The sequence below is a fragment of the Pelodiscus sinensis genome, chromosome 3, assembly GCF_052426305.1.
Source record: "Pelodiscus sinensis isolate ZL-2025 chromosome 3, ASM5242630v1, whole genome shotgun sequence".
Taxonomy (NCBI): Eukaryota; Metazoa; Chordata; order Testudines; family Trionychidae; genus Pelodiscus; species Pelodiscus sinensis.
The window spans coordinates 129,528,671-129,544,934 of record NC_143054.1 but is presented as its reverse complement, the minus strand read 5'-3'; the positions used below and the strand labels follow the sequence as shown (position 1 = coordinate 129,544,934).

The 16,264-nt window shown below is 43.6% G+C and overlaps 1 protein-coding gene across 1 annotated transcript in view; it reads left to right on the top strand.

Annotated features, from left to right (window-relative positions):
* Positions 1–65: 65 nt before the first annotated feature.
* HEATR1 (HEAT repeat containing 1) overlaps positions 66–16,264 on the top strand; it is a 56,856-nt gene continuing 40,657 nt past the window's right edge. The window contains exons 1-11 of the mRNA XM_075924808.2: positions 66–219; positions 573–727; positions 2,964–3,180; positions 4,132–4,273; positions 4,807–4,908; positions 6,695–6,835; positions 7,536–7,747; positions 9,108–9,241; positions 10,746–10,854; positions 11,478–11,588; positions 15,811–15,928. Of these exons, the coding sequence (XP_075780923.2) occupies positions 586–727; positions 2,964–3,180; positions 4,132–4,273; positions 4,807–4,908; positions 6,695–6,835; positions 7,536–7,747; positions 9,108–9,241; positions 10,746–10,854; positions 11,478–11,588; positions 15,811–15,928 (1,428 nt within the window). The 5' untranslated portion in view covers positions 66–219; positions 573–585. The remainder of the gene's footprint in view (positions 220–572; positions 728–2,963; positions 3,181–4,131; positions 4,274–4,806; positions 4,909–6,694; positions 6,836–7,535; positions 7,748–9,107; positions 9,242–10,745; positions 10,855–11,477; positions 11,589–15,810; positions 15,929–16,264) is intronic.

The window sequence follows — 16,264 nt, the reverse complement described above, 5'->3', positions numbered from 1 at the left end:
CGCTTCCGTTCGCCCCGCCCCGAGCGTGTTATTCTGGGGCGCGCATGCTCAGTCCATGAACAGGCGGGGATGCCCGGTTGTGGGTTTTTTTTCCCCCCCTGGTCGTTTCAGCCCATCACTTCCGGGTCAAGGGTGAAGTCTCTTTACGCACGTGGCCGCGGGGACCGCTCGCCTCGCGTCTCTGCTGCGTTGCAAGCCGCGTGCGGCGGCGGGGGCTCGGTAGGGACCCGCCCCCTCCAGTCCCCGCGTGCCTGGGCTGCGCCCGGAGACCCCGGCAGGAGACCCCGGGGGGGGGGGGGGGGGGACAGATTGTTAGGGAGTCGCCGGGCGCGCCGCCGTGTGAACGCGCAAGGACTTGGCATCCCCCCCCCCCCCCCGTGGCACCCCCCTGTGTCCCCGCACGCGCCCATTTCTCGCCTTGCTGCCCCCGGCAGGGCCGTGTCGCTGGCTGCATTGAGTTCTGTAACCTCTGGCTTGGGTGACAACTGGGCAAAAGGCCGTTTGATCCAGGGTTGCTTTATTTGTGTGGGGGTGCGTTGTTTAAAGTTTGTTTTTTCCCCCCCCCGCCGCAGAAATATTTCAACTATGACATCCCTCGCCCACCAGCTGAAACGGCTCGCTCTCCCTCAGAATGATCCCAGCCTTCTGTCTCGAAGTGAAGCAGCATCCTTGCTGTTTGATTGCAAGGAAGCTGCTAATATTGACAGAGACACCTTCTTTGCAATAGGTAAGTGTTACTGTAGGGGCACCAACAGGTTAAAATCCACATGTCTATCAGAAAATGACAAAGTGATTTGGGGGGAAATTCTGTTTTCCTCTTTGTGCCTTTGAGGCCACTTCAAGTTTAGTAGTTTCTTTTTTTCCATTTTATAGTCACTCTGCTTGCATAAGTCTTTCCCATTGGAATATAGGAGAGTAAAACTTCTTAAAATACAAATGTGTGTACAACATCAATAATTATCAGAGACATTGGGATGCACTGTCCTCATTTTAATGTAATGGTGCCCTTTTTATTCTCTCTCTCTCCATAAATAAAATGTACCATAGATATGTCTAAGGTGCCTGTTAGCTTTATATTTAAGCACCAAGGGAATCCCTGTATTCAGAGCTGGTGACATAATTTGCCAGGCCCTGAGCAGTGTGTGTGTGGGTGGGGAAGAGGAAAGTTTCTGGGCCTCCGACACAAGGAACTGAGGTAGACTCCCCAAGCCAGCCACCACCTAGACCCGTGGTCGCCGACCGGTAGATAGCGATTTACCGGTCGATCTCAAGGGCTCTGAGTCACTCTTGAGCCCTCTCTGAACTGCGCATCTGCTCAGTACATTTAAATTTGATTTCCTCATTTGAGGAGTAGCTACTCACCGAGCAACAACACTGGTGGGAGGTGGGAGGTCGGGAGGGCTGAAACACCCCGGCCAGCTGGCTGTGGCTTTCAGCTGAAAGAGGCTTCCCCGTGCTCCAGCTGACCAGGTGGCTTCTCCTCTGTGCCTGCCCACGTGGAGCGTGGGGCACCGTGGCTGAGTGTCATGGCCAGCTGGCCAGGCAGCTTCCCCTCTGCACCAGCCCATGTGGAGCATGGTGCACTTTGGCTGAGCACCATGGCCAGCTGACCGGGCAGCCGCTTCTCTTTGCTCCAGCCCAGCTACCCTGCGGTCAGCCCGGAGGGAGCATGGGATGGAGGCTTCCCTTCTTGGCTGGTGTAGGGAACTCCCTGCCCCCAACCTTGTTCCCTCTCCCCTGCTTTGGTTTCCTTTCTTTACTTATACACTGGGGTCTTCAGACGTAGTGGCTGTGTCTAGACTGACAAGTTTTTCCACCAAATCATCTGATTTTGCTGAAAAACTTGCCAGCTGTCTACACTGGCCGCTTGAATTTCCGGAAAAGCACTGACAATCTCATGTAAAATCATACTATGCTGCTCCTGTTCAGGCAAGTCTTTTTCCAAAAAACTTTTGCGCAAAAGGGCCAGTGTAGACAGCATAGCACTGTTTTCCGCAAAAAAGCCCCGATCGCGAAAATGGCGATCGGGGCTTTTTTGCGGAAAACCACGTCTAGACTGGCCACGGACGCTTTTCCGCAAAAAGTGTTTTTGCGGAAAAGCATCCTGCCAATCTAGACGCGATTTTTCCGAAAATGCTTTTAACGGAAAACTTTTCTGTTAAAAGCATTTCCGGAAAATCATGCCAGTGTAGACATAGCCAGTGTGTACTATTTACAATCCTGTTTTACAGTAATGAAATAGTTCTCATGATTTTTACTGTGCTGTAAAAGATAAAACCAATGTATTTGCTATATATGCTGTCCTTTGCATCTTTCATGACTATATATTTCATACATCAGAAAATAATGTATTGTAGGTTAGTTCTTAAAGGTTCTCCCTTTCATTTTTTATGCTTTATTAGTGAAAAGTCATGCTTTTTCTTCTCCAACTTAAAAACTGTCTAAATGCAGCAAAAGCTCTGCTGTTAGATATGTTTACCAATCATCTATAGAAAATTTTGTATTGGTTTTTCTGCTGTATGTTCTATACGTAGTACATAATATTTCTTGCTATAGTTATGGTATTGTGCACCTTTTAACGCTCCTGTGACGCAGGAGCCATAAATATTGGATTTACTGTTGAAGAAACTGAGACGGGGGAAGGTATGACATGTCCAGATTCACAGGTGACACTACTATCAGAACAGGGATTAGAGTTCTGAAGTTCTTGGTGTTGAGTCCTGTGCCCAGATCTCTAGTAAAGAATGATTGCCTGTTTGAATTGTTATGGCTATCTCTAATATGGCAAAATATACTTTGGGAGGGGGAGTTGTAACATCATAGTTCAGTTTGTATGACTCGTTCTGTGAAGGAGTGCAGAAGGAAATATTTCAGATTATTTGTGATGATTCTTGGATGGGAAGGAGAAAAATTTTTGAGGTAGAGAACTTCTGTGTTAAACCATTTTCACATATTTCTCATAGGTTGCACTGGCCTGGAAGAGCTGATGGGGATTGATCCTTCCTTTGAGATGTTTCATTCCACTTTGTTCAGTCTCGCGTCAAAGGGCCTGGAGCGCAGTGTTCAGACTAAAGCAGTAAATGAACAATTGGATGAGAATATTTCATCATTTCTGATTCATTTGTCTCCTTACTTCATGCTTAAACCAGCACAAAAGTGCCTTGAGTGGCTAATTCATAGGTAAATAAATCACATGCACGTCTACAGATAAATTTATGACACAAGGTTTTTTTCTGTAAGCCTAGTTTGGGTATGATTTGGCCCTCGATTCCTTGAACTGAGACTTAAATCCTAGCACTGCCAACTCAATCCTTCCTCTTTATTAGGCAAGATAAGTTTAGTTCCTTGCCAATTCCTGTATGGGTCAGTTGCAGGAGAACATAACAAGGGTCTGTATTCTCTTTGTGGCCATTGAAGATTCTGTGGCATTCTAAAAAAAACGAGGAGTCCTGTGGCGCCTTAAAGACTTAACAAGTTGGGCACAAACTTTTTGTCAGCTGCAGGAGATTGAGGCATTTATTTGGAGTGTTATGTCAAATTGGTGTATTTTTAATCTAAGTGAACTCTGAGCAATATGATCTAGTCTATAGTGTAATATTTTAGTATGTGTTAATTATTTTTGAATTCTATGATACTAAAAAGAATGGAAGAGAAAATGGACCATATATATTATGATATGATGATGTCCTTATTTACATAAAACAGTTATACCTTAAGAAAGTGGAAAGTATTTCATACCTCTAAAGTGTGAATGACTGTTATACATGCTTCCATTGGGTTGCAGAATTGCTCTGGTCTGTGTTATGCGAAGATCAAACTAGATGATCATAATGATTCTCACTGATTTTAAAATTTGTGGAAATGAGACATTTGTTTCCCTTGAACTAATTAAGGTAGAACATTTCTTCGATCAGTTTATTCCATAACTGCTGGTTGCAGGATCTCTTGCTGCTTCATCTAAGTATGGTGCTGAATGCTTTTGGAGACTGTGTAGAGGGCTAGATGGACTCAGGCCTGATTCAACATGGCATTCTATGTTTCAGGTTTTTATTTTAAACCTGTGTTGTGAGAATAATACGAATGGACCTCATACTATGAAATTTCTGATTGTATTGGGTTTTTTTTCCTTAGGTTTCATATCCATCTTTACAACCAGGACAGTTTGGTTGGTTGTGTGTTACCATACCATGAGACTAAATTGTTTGTGAGAGTTATTCAGCTGTTAAAAATTGGAGACCCAACTCATAAATGGAATTGGTTGCATCCGATTACGGTAAGTAGTTACAGGATACAGTTCAGGTGATGTCTGGCTGAGAAATCATACTATTAAGGTCCTGGTTTTGATATTGTATCTGTTGACAAATTTTCCTACCACTGTTGGCAGCCCCATGGATGTGGGTCTTGGCTAAAAGATTTGGTTGCTGGCTCGAGGTTCCAGTGTTCCCATATTGTTCCTGATCTCTCTTTTTAAAGGAAAATTTATTGTAGTAATTGGTTTGACAAAGGGAAAAAAGTCTGCTTTTTATTGTGCAATATGTTGGCAGTCAAATTGGAAAGATATATGTAAAAATATCAATTACTAGTAGATATAATTTTATAAAATGAAGGCGAAGAAATGAAGTCCAATGAAAGGACATTACTGCTTATTTTAATTTACATCAGGATATCTGTGATTGTTCAGTCTAGTTTGGAAGTTTGGAGAGGTGACTGAAGCTTGTGTGTGTATTTGTATTTGATTTTACTTGAGAATATTCTAATTTTATTAAAATTTAAAAATCTCTTTTCTTTGTTTTTTATCATGGACAGAAACCAGGAGTCCCCCTTGCTAGAGGTGCTTTGATTACACACTGCTACAAAGACCTGGGTTTCATGGATTTCATTTGCAATCTGGTGACAAAATCTGTAAAGGTTGTTAAATTGTTCAAGTTCTGTCTATCTCTCATTCCCCTCCCTCTTATGTATTTGTGTTATAGTGTGCTGTTCGTACTCATTTTTTATCTTGTATCACTAAACATTCTCAGTACATAGAAGTAGGCTGATAATCTGTATTTGAGCTCACTGATTTACACAGAACCTAGCATGAATGAGCAGGGCTCGACAAATGATTAAAGATTTTAAACTGGCGGGTCCGTGCAGCGCGATCTGCGCATGCGCAGCGTGCGCTTCCGCAAGCGAATGAGTATGATGTCATTGGGAACAGAATTTTGAAGATTGGATCAGACCATTGTTGGGATGTTAAAATGCATTTATTTGTGTAAATGTGTAACCACTGAAAATTTCAATGGTTACATGTTTACAAGGTGGGGGGAAGCAGCTCTATAGGAGCCATTACATGCTTTGCTGCCTCTGATAGAGAGGCAGCAGTGCATGGGGAAGCCTGCATGTAACCATGCATGTTAAGCAATGAGAAATGTGTACATGAGTACACATTCACATCCCTAGGCCACTGGTCCTTCCTCTCTGATATTTTGCTTCTAGAGGTGGCCAGTATCTGAAGCACCAGAAGAATCCCAAGTGGGAGAGACAAAATGAAGTTAGCCAACGGTGTAGTGCTTTGTATACGATGGGAGGAGAGGGCGCTGGAAAAAGTAGGGGCAAAGATGTTTTGGGTGTTTTATGCAGGAAATTGTCTGGTGTCCTAGAATAGCTCCAAAATATGTTTACTGTAATGGTTATGGAGAAAACTGAGTTGCTTTTAGTTGGAAAAAAAAAGCCATCTAATTCCTGCCCCTTATTGGTAGATAATTTTTGAACTTGGGAACCTCTTCTTATAGTTTTCATGGCTATTTTAAGTGTGTGCTTTAAAATATTAACAATAGTTTTAAATTGTGTATTAGACCCATTGATCTCAGGATGGTAGAATCAATCATCTGGCCAAAAATCTCAACCAAAAAATGGGGTATTAAAAATGATGGATGTAGCTGTTACAGTTTCTTAAACTTCTGGAACATCCCAAAATAAGCAAAATGTACAAACAGTGGATTCCACTTTTTAGGAACTTCTCAGTCCTTGACAAAATTGCTATTATCCAGAAGTTGCCAAATAAGTGGCAAAGCAGCTTTATCAGGATGCAGCCAGGAAACAAAGGCCTGCGATGTGCCAAACACCAGCTATAGGCACGCTTGCAGAGTTGCAGCTAGGAAAGGCATGTCCCTTCTTTTCCTTCCGTAGCTGTAGCTCTTCAAACCTGCCAGTGGTCAGGTCTTTATTCCAAAATAGTGCAGTCAGTGGTATGCCATTGCCAATATCTAGATCTCATTAACATTAAAGTCAGTGGGACAGGACTGGTGCTGGCAAAATGTTGTTAACATCAGAAGTGATAGTAAACAGAATCTATGTAGTAACAAGAACTTTTAATATGAGGCCTTAAATATATATTTTATCTTCAATACTTGAATACCTATTACGGATGTTTACCCATAACTGGTTAACTGGCAGCCCCAGTTACGTGGGCAGGGGGGCAGCCCCAGGCTGGCTGGTTCCACCATGCTGTGGGTGGGGGTCTGCTTCAGGCTGGCCAGGCCCATCTCACAGTGGGCAGGCTGGAGTGGCCCAGCATGCTCTGAAATCCCGATTAACCAGTCAAACTAAATGTTTAACATTCTGTTTAACTAGTTAACTTTTTAACCGAGATTTTACATCTCTAGTAAATACTATTAATTACTAATGGCTAAGTATTTCTCCTTTATTCTAGATCTTTTCTGTGCATCGTGACAGCGTTTCTCAGTTGAGAGTCCTGTTTACTTTTTATGCCTCCACCATTGTGTCTGCTCTTGGGGCTGTAGAGAAGATAACAGATACTATAGTCTCCAAACTGCTGCCTTATATACAAAAGGTACCCAGTATTTCATTCTTTTGCATGATACGACATGGCTTATTTTGTAACTAGAACCAAGAGGGATTTTCACCCTTGAATAAATTAGAAGAGGGACTAGATAAACAGAGCCCACCTCACTTTTCTGTCTTCCTGTTGCTGCTTCTGCTAACTATTAAAAATGTACAATATGTCTTGTCTTCATGATCCTATGTGGCGGACCAAAATTTGACCAGGAATGCTATTGTTAGGCTGCCTAGGAAACTGGGTCTGCCTTGCTTCAGTCTGATACACTTGATATAATATGACACATTGAGGCTAAGGGAGTGCGGATAACCATAGTGTATTGCTATGAGAAGAGCTTGAGAGACATGTACACAACCAAAATTGTCATCTTCATATTATTATGGCTAAGGGTGATAAAATGGTGCCTTCTAACTGATTGTGCAGCATAAGGGAATGTCAGTGTTAATGAGCATGTCGTCTTTTTCTCCATTTAGAGTTGAGGTTTAACTAGCTCAATAAGGGCACGTCTATACTACATTCCCCTTTCGAAAGAGGAATATAGTCTAAACATAGCTAAAGCATAAACATGATGAAATGGGGATAATGCAGATGCATGAATGTTGGTCAAAAAGTATCCTGTACCATTATTTAGACCAACTGTTTTTAAACTTACACTTGGCAGAAATGCACTTTTCAATTCTTTCCCTCTTGGTAGGGTTTAAAATCCTCTCTAGTGGATTATAAAGCTGCAACCTACATGATCATTTGCCAGTTGGCAATGAAAGTGACAATGGAGACCTCCTTGGTGCAGTCCCTGACGTTACAGATCAGCAAGAATTTGACCAAAACCCCTTCTCTAGCCAGGGAAGGGCTCTCCTGCCTGCTCGTTCTTCTACAGAACCAAAAGGGAGAGTGCCTTGGGAAAAAGTAAGTATGTATGAGTTCACCAGTAGGACATAGCAGATTGCCTCTTAATAGCTAGGTCCTAAATATCTTCATATTAGTTTCCATCTTCAAAAGGATTCTGTCATTACCATAGGGTGGTCACACCACTGTACTTGAGACTGCGTCCTGTATAATAGTCAGTATTTCAAAATGCTCTGAAATGTACCTGCATAATCAAGATGAAGATTGCTGTGCTTCATAAGCAGGGCCAAGGATCAAGTTAGTGGTACAAGTTTGTGGTCTTTTTGTCCAGCTGTTCCTCAGATATAGCCCCCAAGGCATGTATCAAAGGGGTAGCCGTGTTAGTCTGAATCTGCAAAAGTGGAGAGGATTCCTGTGGCACCTTACAGACTAACAGAAGTGTAGGAACATAAGCTTTCATGGCAAAGACCCATTTCGTCAGATGCATGTAGTGAAAATTTCCACAGGCTGGTATAAATATGCAGTCCAGAATCAGGCTAGAGATAACGAGGTGAATCCAATCAGGGAGGATGAGGCCCACTTCTAGTAGCTGATCTGGAGGTGTGAATACCAAGAGAGGAGAAATAATAGAGATATAGCCGTGTTAGTCTAGTATAGCTGAAACAAAAAACAGGACTATGTAGCACTTTAAAGACTAAAGAGAAGGTTTATTAGGTGATGAGATTTCGTGGTCCAGACCTGCTTCCTCAGATCAAATTGTGGAAGAAAATAGGCATGGCCATATATACCAAAGGGATTCAATGAAAAAAAGTGAACACATAAAAAGGACAAATCAAATTTCAGAACAGAGGGGACGGATGTGGGGGAGAGGTAAATGTCTGTGAGGTAATGATATTTGAGGTGATAATTGGGGAAGCTATCTTTGTAATGGGTAAGATAATTAGTGTCTTTGTTAAGACCCTGGTGTAAAGTGTCAAATTTAAGCATGAATGACAGTTCAGAGGTTTCTCTTTCAAGTCTGGTGTTAAAATGTCTTTGAAGCAATATGCAGGTAATCAAGTCATTGAGACAGTGCCCTTTCTGGTTGAAATGGCAAGCAACTGTTTTTTCTTTGTGATACTGTCTGACATCCGTTTTGTGTGCATTGATTCTTTGGCGAAGTGTCTGAGATGTTTGTCCAATGTACATAGCAGACGGACACTGTCGGCACATGATGACATAAATTATATTTCTGGATGAGCAGGAATATGTGTTCTACACTTTGCCAAAGAACCCAGTAATCCCTTTTTATATTTTTTAAACTGAGGCTAAGCCACTTGATGGTATAATACAAACAGTAGAAAGTTCTATATAATAGAAAGTGATGGCTGAGCTATAACCCACAGTGATATTCGTTCTTCTCGTGTTCTCCTTTGTGCAGGCCATTTCGTTACCTATGTAACGTTCCAGACCTGGTTACTATTCTGCATGGCATTTCAGCTGTCTACGATATCACCCCCCTTCTGCGTTACCTGCTGCCGCACCTCGTTTGTTCCATTATTGACTGCGGTACTGGTATGTCTGCATGTGCATGTATACATTTTCTGAGTAGACTGTTGTAGCAGCTTTGCTAGAACTAGTTTTCTTTGTTCCTGATAGACTGCTCCAGAGTGAGGGGAACTACTCATGGTCTACTTTCTGTTAGGTTTGTGGAATAGTTCGGTTGCTATGCTAGGTGCCTAGATATTCATTTGCAGTGCTCCAGTGAAAGCATAAGAATGGCCGTACTGGGTCAGACCAAAGGTACATCTAGCCCAGTAGCCTGTCTGCCGACAGTGGCCAGCAACAGGTGCCTCAGAGAACTAGGTAGTTCGGATTAGGCTTCTTCGTTACCGTTCCACGAGGAGTAACGGTAGTTCGGAATAGGAAGCCTAGTCTGAACTACCTAGTCCGTGCCGCGTGTAGCCGTGGGCACGGAGTCCGAACTAGCGGACATTTAAAAATGGCGGCGCCCGGCAACATGCAAATCAAGCCTGGGAAATTCAAATCCCGGGCTTCATTTGCAACTCCGGTTACCTACATTACCACCCTAGTTCGAACTAGGGTGGTAATGTAGACATACCCTAATAGATTATTAAGACATGATTTTTCTTTACACAAACCATGTTGACTTTTGTCCAACAAATTATGTTCTTCTACATGCCTCACAATTTTATTCTTTGCTATTGTTTCGACTAATTTGCCCGGTGCTGAAGTTAGACTTACTGGTCTGTAATTGCCAGGATCACCTCTAGAGCCCTTTTTAAATATTGGTGTCATGTTGGCTACCTTCCAGTCATTAGGTACAGAAGCCGATTTCAAGAATAGATGATCTAGTGAGAACTAGTGTAACCTTATGAAGATCCTTGACTTGTCAAGCGCTACACGTAGAACATCATTTGATAGACTAGATATAACATTGCTAGGGATGTTAAATTGCGGGTAATTGACTAATCGAATAGGGCTGTTGCTACACTTGAAAGGTGAAAGTGCCATGTGGAGCCCGGGGTCAGCTGTGGGCTCCCTCCTGATGCTGGGCTCCCGTGGCGGCGGTTAAAAGCGGCAGCTTTTGGTCTAGCCCCAGGCTCCACGTGGCACTGCCTTTAAGTACCCTCTTGGTCTCCTCTCTCCCCTCTTCTGCCCTCCCCTGCTACCTCTTTCTGATAGAGGCAGCAAAGCCGGGGACGGGAAGGTGACTAGTCCTTCACATCCCTCATTTTTACTCCAGGCACATAGCAGTAATACTGAGCAACTCATAACATTTAATCATATAATTTATGTGAAATAAATAAGCTTAATGGACTTGGTTTTACAGGTGGGGGAAGTAGGATACTGCATGTGGATACTAGGCTTGATCAAAGGCACACAGCAGTTTAGTGTTAGACGGGGAATGTTCCTTTCTCCTAGTTATGTGCTTAGTCCACTAGACTTCTTGTGTTTGTTTTCTTTCATGGGTGGTGGTGTAATAAGTGTAGAAAGTTTATTTAAACAACTTTTCATCTTTCTTTCAAAATTGTCTAATGATGTGTTTCTTATTAAGAGAGTCATGAGGAATCTGAAGTGGCAGATAACCAAATATTTACAAGTCATCTAGAAGCCATACTTACAAATATAGCCCTGGAAAAGGATTTAGATCGCTTATTGGCCATGTGAGTTAATTTTGATTATTTTCCACACTGTATGTTAATTTTAGCTGCAATAGGCATAATTTGTGACAGTCTTTGTGTCACAATGTTTATTGCCCCCACATTCATGGACCTGATCCTAACTTCATCCTGAAAATCTATTGGTGCCTAAACATAGAGTTTTTACCTTCACTAGGATTACTTACTTAAGCAGAATTTAAACCATGGATGAATCTTTGCCAGATTGGAGCCTTATAAAGAAAAATTGGGGGGGGGGCTGAAATTTCAACTCAAAAGAGAAGCTGTAGTCATAAATACATGAACCACACAAACTATCACAATGATTAAATGTTATGGGTGACGGGAGGGATCACGTGAGGATTACCTGTTGGGGTCCCTCCCTTTGGAGCATCTGGTGATGGCCACTGTTATCAGACAGGATACTGGACTAGATGGACCGTTGGTCTGACCCAGTATGGCCATTGTTATCCTGTTGGTCTAAGAGGTGCCACAGGATTTCTCGTTGGGATTTTTTAGATACTAGTTAACACTGCTACTTCTGAGACAAACTATCGTTTTTGCCTCTAATACTGATGATTAGTCTTGTTTTGTTGATATGTCTGTTGCATTTGTGTTTGTTGTTTTAGTAAATTTCTTGAAGGATTTATTTCCTATGGTGTGGAGAATGATTCTGATTCCACCAAATTGACTGTGCTCAATAAACAACTTCTTCCCCTTGTCAGACTTCTTGAAAGAAAGTAAGTTACTTTTTATTTCCTGTGCCTTCTGTGCAGTATGAAAGTATGTTACATCACTTGTGAATCTTTATATTCATTTTAGTTATATGTGTTCATATAGTGTTGACCTAGGGCACCTTTATCTTAATTGTGTCTTCATACTTGTTACTTAGATATGTTGAGGGATTTGTGGAAGCAAAGTCTTTATGGTACTAAAGCCAAATCCTGGGGCATTCCCCATCACCTCAGCTGCTAGCCTCCCCTTGTGTTCCTAAATTATACTGAGCCTTCTCTATTCATAATTTACAATCATGGTCTGCTTATTAATGACCTGTTTTATGAAAATACTTCAGAATTACTTGCTATAATTTATTGGATCAGGCTTTTTAAAAACAAACAAACAAAAAAACAAGTAACAATCATCCAAAGCATAGCACTAGGTGGTGATGGTGAACTTCAACTACAGTAGAACTCCATTAGTCCGGCATCCAATGCTCCGGTACTCCTGATGGTCCGGCACCATCAGGAACCCGGAAGTGCTGGGGCAGCCGGACAGGCTTCCCACATTCAGCTGCTGCTGAAACTGACCAGCAGCTGAATTGGGGAAGCCGGGAGCAGAGCAGCTGGGGTGCTGCTGGGTTGGTCCCGCAGCGCCGAGGGGCGGCGCTACGGGACCAACTGGGCAGTACCCCAGCTGCTCTGTCCCAGGCGTCCCCAAGAGCAGTGGGAGTGCTGCTGGGTTGGTGCTGTAGCGCCGCCCCTCGGCGCTGCGGGACCAACCCAGCAGCACCCCAGCTGCTCTATTGCAGGCATCCCCGATTCAGCTGCTGCTGAAACTGACCAGCAGCGGCTGAATCAGGGACGCCTGGGGCAGAGCCGGACTATCGTAAGGGGGGGGCTATGAGGGGTCTGGGGTGGCATCCCCTCCCACCCTACTCCAGACCCCTCATAGCCCCCCCCTTCTAATAGTCCGGCATATCTGATAATCCGGCACCCCCTGGGTCCTAAAGGTGCCGGATTATCAGAAGTTTACTGTACCAAGACATCTGTTGGTAAAATAACCTAAAAGGGCACACAAAGTTCTTGGAATATATTGGAGACTGTGTGTTTTGTTTTGTTTTTTGTTTTTATTTATTTTAGAAGGTAGAGAAAGCTACTAAGGGAAGAGGCTGTTATAGGTTTGATTTTTGAGAAATAGGGAGGAGTTTGTTGAGAATTTGAAAGTGGAAGGAAGCTTGGGTGAAAATGATTATGAAAGAGTAGTAGTCATGATTCTAAGGAATAGGAAGAGGCAAAACAGCACAATAAAGGGGGATGCCCAGAAGTCCCCTTAAGAATCTCTGTTTACCTCCTATAACTAAACCTGCCTTTCCTTAAGCACCAGCATTCAAGTTTAAGTAAAAAACTATTACTCTATATTTTTAAAGAAAAATAGAAGAATCTCAGCTACATTATGGCTTATTAGCTTTTGTGGGACAGTTTGGGGACCTAGATAGCATACATAAAATTGTTTCTATGGGAAAATGCCTTCTGAGTTCCAAACAACTGACTTACAAACAAACTTTTGGAAGACAGTTGTTTGTAAGTTGGGGACTTTGTGTAAATGGCAGTGAAAATGAGGTAAGATCAGAAGCTAAAATAGGGGAAAGAACAAGTTAAGATTACCTAGACAAGTTAGATGCCTTTCAGGACATCAGGGCCAGATGAAATACATACTAGAATACTCAAGGAATTGACTGAAGAGATATCTGAGCCATTTGTGATTCTATTAAAAAAGTCATAGAAGATGAGGGAGATTTCAGAGGATTGGAAAAGGAGCAGAAATAATCCCCATCCATGAAAAGGGTCAGTAAGGACAATCGTAGAGGATTGCAGATCGGTTAACTTCAGTATCTGGAAATGTAATGAACAGATAATGAAGTGACCTGTTTTCAAACACCTAGAAGATAAGGAGACAAGTAACAGCATGGATTTGTTAAAAAGAAATCATGTTAAACCAATCTAATAGCATTTTTGACAGAGTACCAAGCTTTGTGGACAGGGGCCAAGGGCTAGATATAGTATAGCTTGATTTTAGTAAGGCTTTTGATACTGTATTGCACAATCTTATAAACTAGCCAATTAGCCCATCATAAGAAGAGATTTTCAGGTCTCTCCTCCATGTCGGTCTTCTCTCCTGAGCCTCCGGTCTCCTGCTCCGTGTGTCTCTCTCTCTCTCTTTCTCCTACTGCCTCTCCCCCCCCTCTCAGCTCTCTTCTGCCTCTCTCTCAGTCTCTCTCTCTCTCTTCTCCCCCTCCTGCCTCTCACTGTCTCTCCACTCTCTTCTGTCTCCATCGGGGATGCACGCTTTTCCAGGTCCTGCCCCATGGATGTGTACATCACCGCCCTGCCCCCCTTCACCTCTCGCATGGTGCTCTGCTGACGTCTGCGCTGGTCAGCCAGCTCGCTGCACGGGCGCAAGCGGTGCAATCGGCCCCTCTTTCTCTCCTCCTCCTACTGCCTCCCCTTCTCTCTCTCTCAGCTCTCCTCCGCCTTCTGCCTCTCTCTCCATCTCTCTCTTTCCCTTTCTCTTGTCCCCCTCCCGCCTCTCGCTCTGGTTCTCTTCTCCTCCACCTGTTGCATCTCTCTCTCTCTCTCTCTCTCTCTCTCTCTCTCTCTCTCTCGCTGTCCTCCGCCTCCTCTGTTCTCCTCTGTCTCTTCCACATCCTCTGTGTCTGCTCTGCTTTCCTTCTTTTGAATCCTCACCCGTTCCTGATGTCAGAGATGCACGCTTGTCCTTGCCCTGCCCCTGGCTGTTCCCTCTGGGCGGCGCTGTTGCCTCCCTCCGTGGCAACAGCACCGCCCAGAGGGAACAGCCAGTGTTTCAGCGTTAGTCAGAGACATTGGACTACTGTGTATATGACTAGGGAAATATACCTTAGTGTGCATTGAAAAATGGGTGTGTAACTGTTTGGAAACCATACACAGGGAGTATTTATCATTGTTTCACAGTTAAGTTTGAAGGGCATATCAAGTGGGCTCCAGCAGGGATCCGTTCTGATGAATATTTTCGCCCATGGTTTAGATCAGTGGTTCCCAATTTTTTGGGGCTGCTGGGCACCTGGGGGTGGGGCCACTCACTCACTGGGCACCGGGGAGCGGGGCCACCCATATGTTACACTCCGGGGCTGGCGCCAGCGCTGCTCCTCTGCCACGCACCCAAGGGCGGGGACGCCCATATGCCGCGCGCCTGAGGCTGGCGCCGCTGCTGGGCCGTGTGCCCAGGAGCGGGGATGCCCATACGCCGCGCGCTCAGGGCCAGCCCCAATCACTCAGTGGGCACACGGAAATGGCCCGGCAGGCAACATGGCGCCCATGGGCACCACGTTGGAGACCACTGGTTTAGATAATGGCATAGGAAGTACACTTATGAAGATTGTGGTTGATACCAAGTTGGGAAGGGTTGCAAGTGCTTTGAAACATAGGATTAAAATGGAATGTTATATGGACAAGCTGCAGAAAGGACAAATGCTAAGTGCTCCATTTACAAGGGGACCATTTGTCCATATTTAAAATAGGAAATGACTGCCTAGGAAAGAGAACTGCAGAAAGGGATTTGGGGTTCATAATGGGCCACGTGCTAAATGAGTCAACAATGTAACGCTGTTACCAAAGAGAAACAAAAAACAAATTACCATCATTCAGGGGTGTAAAAGCAGAAATACTGTAAGCAAGACACAAGAAGTAATTCTGCTCCTTAGGGCACTGATTAGGCCTCAACTGGAGTATTATGCCAGTTCTCTGTGCCACATTTCAGGATAGTTGGGCATAAATTGGAGAGAGTCCAGAGGAAAGCAATAAAAATTAAGTCTAGAAAATATGATCAGAGTAGGAGGGAGAAAATTTGTTCTTAATTTCTGGGGGTAGGACAAGAAACAGTAGGCTTAAATGCAAGAAGGAAGATTTTAGGTTGAATGTTAGGGAAAAGCTTGATTAAAACACTGGAATAAATTGTCTTGGCAGGTTGTGGAATCTGTCATTGTTTAACGTGCTCTGAAAAATCTCCAAACAGAGATGGTCTGGGTTATACTTAGCCCTGCTTTGAGTGCAAGCGACTGGAGTAGAAGACTTTGGAGTTCCCTCCAGTCTTGTGGTTCAAACAGCATTCTAAAATTCTGTGTCCTCTGCATGTATTTCTGTTTTAATTGGTGCATAACTTCTGTGGTAATTCTGTATAGAACCTGTTTCATTTGGTTGTTGGCAGATATCCTAAAGCCCTAGACATGGTGCTGGAAGACCATTTGCAAGACGTTACAAATCAGAGGGAGCAAGATCTTTTCCACCAATTTATCTCTCTGTCTGTGAGTGGCAGTAAATATCAGGTAGGTAAAAGCATAATTTATGGATGTAAATCACTGCTGGTATGCTGCCTCAAAGTCAGCAGTATTTTACTTCCTTCCCATCCTTCCTTTTTTCTCTTGTCACTGATTTCTGTGATTTGTACTTGATCAAAACTGATGCCTACAAACGTAAAAAGCAACTTGAATAAATGAGCATTAGCTTATATTGTGCTGCTTTGGTCATGATCTTTGGTCACAAGGTTGTTATAATCAGGGCTTGACAAACAGCAGCGAAATCTGCTTGCCAGCCATGCACTGTGCATGTGCAAGACCCGCATTGCGCATGCGCGCGCCGCCAGCAAACGGGGTGACCAGCTA